At 38.2% G+C, this 6,478-nt stretch overlaps 1 protein-coding gene across 1 annotated transcript; it reads left to right on the top strand.

The window, feature by feature from the left end:
* The first annotated feature begins 425 nt into the window (after positions 1 to 425).
* On the top strand, positions 426 to 2,641 carry LOC145099611 (uncharacterized). The gene is made up of 3 exons (XM_079037157.1): positions 426 to 665; positions 771 to 869; positions 2,318 to 2,641. Exons 1-3 carry the CDS (start codon positions 426 to 428, stop codon positions 2,639 to 2,641), a joined length of 663 nt encoding a protein of 220 aa, XP_078893283.1.
* Positions 2,642 to 6,478: the final 3,837 nt, after the last annotated feature.

Below are 6,478 nucleotides of genomic sequence, written 5' to 3'. Positions count from 1 at the left end.
GAAGACCAAGGATCTAAATCGCCTCACTCTTGCTGAAACAATGGCGATCATCAAGGCTTGTGATATTGATGATAAACAGCGAGAGATTAATCATGTGAATTTGTACTCAACTGCAAATCTTGGGATTTCCTCTAACAATGCTCTTTCATCTCTCACCTTTCCCTCTCCAGGTCAACCTTTTGCTGCTCAACAAGCTCAGACTCAACCCATTTCCACTTCATCAACAACTTCAATTCCTGCTACATCATCCATGCCTTTTTCTCAGAACCAATCATCTGTTGCTCCACAAGTTCTAAGGAACTGATGAAAATCATGCTCTCGCCATAGGAGTTGTTAACTACTACAATGCTCTTGTAGCTGGAGATCTTCCACCACAATTGTCATTTGCTGATCTGGATCAGATTCATCCAGAAGATGTAGAAGAAATGGATATTACATGGCAAATTTCCGTGGCAGTGTTCAGGGCAAAGCAGTTTGCTAAGAAGATAGGGAAGAGTAACTGGGGGATGAACGCTGATAAAGAGGTGGGGTTCAGCAAGGGGAAGTTGTGGTGCTTTAATTGTCATGAGTCGGGTCATTTTGCTCGTGAATGCCCAAAGTCGGATAGAAGGTTGAACAAAGAAAGGATGATCATTGCAGTGGGAAACAACAAGGGAGGTGCTCAGGTCAATAGTGAAATGGCTATGCTTGCTCAGTCTTTTGATTGGGAGGATCAGATTCAGGCCTTGAACATTTGAAGACCTGAAAATGCTCATCTGGCCCAAGTTAAGGATGAAGCTTCCGTAGAGAGTGTTGCAGCTAAAGAAAAGGTGATGGAGCTACAGTTTGGACTGATGGTATCTTCTACTTCCGAACCGAAGAAAAATGAGGTAAGTTTGCCCTCTTGTTCTCAAGCTTGTATTGATTACGTTAAAATTCTTCGTGACGAAATAGACTCATTACGTAGAGAAGTAGAGGACCATAGATATGAGGGATATCAACTTAGAAAAGGACAAAAACCGTTAAAGGACCAATTAGAGACAAAGATAAAAGACTTTAGGAAACTTCAGGAGGACTATAGTAATAAATGTGAAAATAATGACTATATCAACAGACAGAATGTTGAGTTACTTACCGAGCTTGATACATTAAAAGCCAAATTTGAATCTGCAGATTTTGATTTTAAAAAAATTTGATGTGTCAAGCAAATTAGTTGTAAATATGATAGATCATTGCTTATAATTCAAAAATAATCAGCAGAAAGGTCTAGGATATGATAAAGTGCCACCTCCCTTTAATCACACATATCAGTTTCAACCGTTGTCCAAGGAGGAGATTGCTAATGAACCATTTATGGTTTATGGCAAGCCATCTGGTTTTGTTTCGGGAGGATTTATTAATGTTGAAAGTACTAACATTTCTACTTCCCCTGGATATCAATCCTTAGATCAGTCAAAGCACGAAGTTGAAGGATCTGTTTCTGATAACAAAACTGAGTCTGAACCAGAAGCATTAGTTTCCAATAAAGATTTTTCTATTTCTGATGTTAAAAATGACAATGTTTTTGTGATACTTCTGCACGTGTTTCTGCTGAATTAATTTTTTTTGAAGTGTTTGATGAGTTGTTTGATAATCCTACTGTCTATGATGCTTCAAATGAAAACATACCAACTCCACATGTTACATCATCTGATGCACCCTCACTTATCTCACAACCTGTTTCTTGTTCATGTTCATGTGGGAAAAGTAAGGGTATCAGTAAAGAAAATAAATCTGAGAAAAACTGTACAAATTTAAATAATAACAAAGAGATTTGTTTTAATTGTGGTATTAGTGGTCATATAGCTAGGAATTGTCCAAATAGAATCTTTGTACATTATATGTCACCAAGAGGAGAGAACGAAACTAGAGGAAGGTCTTTAATAAGAAAGTCCTCAAGAACTCGTTCTCAGAATGATGATCGGCAGGATGATCGAAGCAAAAAAAGGACAGTTTTTCAAAAGAATAAAAGGGTTTTTCATAACAAAGTCACAAATTGTTTGCCAAAACCAAACAAGGCTCCGCCAAGAACGGTTTCGTCGAGGAGTAGTTCTGGGTCTTCAACAACTTCTGGTAGAAAACCTAGGTTCTCAATGAGAACGGATAGGAAACCTATTTTAAAGTCACCAGTGACTGTTAAGAAACCCAACTATCAGTGGATGCCCAAAATAACTTCCTATCAATCATCAGCATCCTCTGAAAAGGTTGTAAATAACGATAAATCTGAGAAAGTGAAAAGCCAACCTGGGAAAGTAATGACCTAGGTTCCCAAATCTAATTAAACCCGCTTATTTTGCAGGGACAATTGCGGAGGAAAGTCGTCAAACCTAGATACGTCGACAGCGGCTGCCCCCGGCATATTGCAGGAGACATCTCCCAACTAAGCAACATTCAATCTTTTAATGCGGGATACGTTTCCTTTGCGGGTGGAGAAGGTGGCAAGATCACTCAGAGGGGAACCGTTACAAATGGAGTGTTAAGTTTCGAGAACGTCAACTTTGCTCCTGAGTTAAAGCATACTTTGTTGAGTCTGTATCAGATATGCGAAAAAGGCTATTATACACATTTCACTGATAAGGAGTGTATGTTTCTCAAGCCAGACATTGTCATCCTGGAAGAATGAATTCTTGTCAAATCTAAGAGGGATGGAAATGCTTACATTATTGATATGAATAGCAACATTTCCGAACAAGTTACTTGCCTCTTCTCAAAAGTTTCAGAACAGAACACAATGTTATGGCACCGACGACTCGGTCAAGCTAACGCTAAAAATCTGAATCACCTTGCGAAGAATGAGATGGTCCGTGGTTTACCTGTTAGAGATTTTATAACTTTTGAAAAGTGTGTGTCATGTGCACAAGGAAAACATCATAGAAAACAACACCTGCCAAAACAGGTTAACTCAATCAGTCATGTGCTCCAATTGTTGTATATGGATTTATTTGGTCCAGTCAACGTCCTCAGCTGTAACGCCCTATTCTAAAATATTTCATTATGGACTTCGGAGGCCAAGGCCAGGAGCGTTTTAGTTCTTTATTAAATTAGAGGTATTATTCAAGAAGCTTTCGGGCCGGGGTGTGTTGTTATAAGCGTAGGGCTTCTCGCCACCTTTCCCTGGATATAAAGTTCATCAGAAACAGATCTAGAATGAAGGAGTTATGACACTTTGAAGATTTGGCATGAATGGCCCTTATAGAGAAAATTTTGCATGCAAGGCCATGCATGAGTGTTTAGTGCGCGTGTTTAGCTGAGTATGCCCAGCGTCAGGCTGGTATATGCCCAACATAAAAGGGCAAAAGATCGTGGGTCCTATAGGCGTACGCCCGACGTACGGGAGTTACGCCCAGTGTACGCTAACAGGTTAAAAACCCTAATTTTTGGACAAGCACTATATAAAGTACATTATAGCTCCAACCCTAGCCCCCATATCAGCCTCCCCAAGCACAGAAGGAACCCTAGAACGACCCAACCTTCATATTGTGAGATCTTGATCTTGGAAGGCTTATCTTGGTGGTTTTTGTTGGATAAGGTGTCTAAGTCCATAACTTATTTGGTATATACTTGACCCGACCCGACATGGTCCATTTGGGTTGCATTTCATCCAAACTATTTATGGATAATTTTATGAGAGTTATACACATATGTTTATTAATATATTATAAGTTATAATATATTAATATGAAGTCATGTTATTTAATTAGTCTTATTCTTAAATTAATTATGAATTAATTTAGAGATTAAAAGGAAGACTAATTAGATTGTGGGCTATTGGTATTATATAGTGTGGGCTAACACACATTTGTTAATGGGCTAGACTTATATGGAAGTCCATGGATGATCCATGGAGCTTGTTACCCATGGATCCTTGGAAAAGGAAAGGTCATGGGTTATTAGGGTTTCACCCTAATCATGTACACTATATAAGCATGCTTATGTTGCATGAAATAGCCACTAGTGTAACTAGTGAACTAGTGTGTGTGTGCTTGTGTGTGGCCGAAAATACAAGTGTGTATTCTCTCTCAAAGTTTTCCAAGAGTTTGTGGTGTTTTGTGATTCCATTTGAGGCATTCACGCTATTGGTGCTTGGCCCTCAAGCTCCTCAAGAACCAAACTCATCTAAAAGGTATGTAATCTCTTCTAACTCTTTTATGTTGAAATGTTCCCCATGCCATGTTAGATAGGTTATAAACCTTGGAAAAATTATTATTTTGCATGTATTTAGACAAACATAGATCCAAGGTTTATTAGGGTTGCATGCACACTTAGGAAGTGTTAGATTGCTCAAAACCCAACAGTGGTATCAGAGCCTAGGCTTGCTTGTTTGAATACTTGATGCAAATTGCTGAAAATCGAAGATTTTATGCTGTCTGCACAGCTGACTCGCCGAGTCCATGAAGGGACTCGACGAGTCCAAGGTAAAACTCATCCAACTCGGCGAGTTTGGTTCATGCACTCGACGAGTTGGACCCCTAGACAGCATATCTTCGAGTTTTCGTGCTGGAATTGGTCTAGAATCATTACCTTAAACTGTTTTGGACTCATAAAACCTGTTTTTGATGTGGTAATGATGATGGTGGACCAATTTCAAAGTTATAATCAAAATTCCATGATTTTATGTGTTCATATAATTCTTGAAATTTTGATGATCATGTTCATGTTCTTATGAATTTAGAAGATGATAGGAATTATTTGCTGAATTGTTGGGAATTAATTCTTGATCATTTATGTGTTTTAATGGAGTCCATAATTTGTCCTCAAGTTATGGATATCCAAAGATCACTTTTCTTTAACACACATTTAAACACATAAGTTACATGAAAATGAAGAGTCTTCATTTTTATGAACCTTTAATTCATACGTTATGAAATGAAAAGTTTTTGGATAGTTACAAAACTTGCCCTCAAGTTTTGGAATTTGTAAAGTTTCACACACTTTAATAAACTTTAATTCCAACCCTTAGAAGTTTTAAAAGTTAAAATTTTACCCTTATACTATTATAAGATTAATGGTTAATTATTATATATATGTATAAGAACAAGTCGTTTTACCGTTAGTAGGCCTCATTCACGAAGCCGGTCTATAAGGTGGGTATAAGGTTGTTGCCTATAAAATGGCAACTTAATGGGTGTCCACTCTCACCCACGGCTTGCTTGACTGGTGGAGGGTCGTTAGCCGAACGGGTAGGACAATGACTTTAAATTCTCATTAAAAGTATAATGATTATTATAAAGTAACTAAATGTTTTATTTAATTCCCAATCTTAGTTACTTTAGGAAAAATGTGAATTTGGTGCTAGCCCATGGAATTCACACTTTTTACCTTACCAAGTCGTTGGTGGAGCGTGTGTGGTTAACCGGCACACTAACTTGGACTAGTAAGGATCACGAAGGGTGACTTAATGTTTGTCATAGATCAATGGAGCGTGTGTGGTTAACTGGCACATTGATTAGGTGATAATATTAAGGGTACCAAGTGAATTGGTATGGTTATTCACACCTTGTTTTGTGATCCTCGGCATCCCAGTCACAAAATTTGAGAGGGCACACTCGAGATTGAAACATGCCATTGAAAAGTTCAATGAATCTCAAAAGATCTAGGAATTTCAAATCCAATTAAAACCTAATAAATTATTTCGTTTTTCATGGTGGAAATTGGTGAATCGTCATTCGCCTACCTTCAAATATTTTATAGCTTGGATTACGGCATCCCTCTTCCAAATTATAAAATATTGTGTTGGGTCCTAGCCTTAATAGTTCATATTGGGTGTTATATTAAGGACTTTGAATCAACTAACTTGATTTTCTCCCATTAGAGATGTTTGGTTCAGACAACTATGATCTTCCCAAATCTCTTGAAGATGGTGTCCCTCAACATCATGCTTCACTTCCTCCACCTCCTCCAATTATTCTCCCTCACCCACAAGTTCTTGAAAAGTTTAAAGTCACTCAATCCCTATTGGCAAGCATAGTCTATGTGTGCTCACATCTTGGAGATAAAGTCACATATTGACAAGCCGGGAGAGTTAGGTGTCAAAGTCTCGTGAAAGTTGGATGTTCAATCACTTTCTTAGTAGCATAGTGAGTCTCTTTGGGACTACTATGAGACGGACTATGACATGACCCTTAATGATGTTATCTATTTGCTTGGTGTTGTGGAATCAGCAATGATTTGGAACACCAGTAAAGCAAATTTGATTAAAAGAACAACTTCCCAAGTCTACATGGACATTGACAATGGTAGCATTCGATATCTAGAAAAGGATTTCTCTTCCCAATGGAAAGGGATCGGCTATAGTCAACTCGGTTGACCAAATGGTAAAGAGAAAGGCTAAGTCTGAGATAGTCTCATGTTCCATTACCAAAGGGTCCATGTGTTTTGTTGCCAAAGGAAGGGGCATTGGTTGTGAAGCTGCCCTATTCACCTGAAAGGTCATAAGGTTGATCAAGTCAAGAGGTTTGAC

This window comes from Lactuca serriola, chromosome 4 (assembly GCF_051521515.1).
Source record: "Lactuca serriola cultivar US96UC23 chromosome 4, Lser_US96UC23_V15, whole genome shotgun sequence".
Lineage (NCBI taxonomy): Eukaryota > Viridiplantae > Streptophyta > Magnoliopsida > Asterales > Asteraceae > Lactuca > Lactuca serriola.
Note: the sequence above shows the minus strand (reverse complement) of the source record. Positions and strands in the feature narration are given on the sequence as shown.

Bases quoted from the DNA above. Each gene is read 5' to 3' on its own strand.
- LOC145099611 (XM_079037157.1), top strand. From the start codon at position 426: ATGGATATTACATGGCAAATTTCCGTGGCAGTGTTCAGGGCAAAGCAG. The intron at 666-770 runs GTCAATAGTGAA...GCCCAAGTTAAG, and splicing joins ACAACAAGGGAGGTGCTCAG to GATGAAGCTTCCGTAGAGAG. The intron at 870-2,317 runs GTAAGTTTGCCC...CTTATTTTGCAG, and splicing joins CCGAACCGAAGAAAAATGAG to GGACAATTGCGGAGGAAAGT.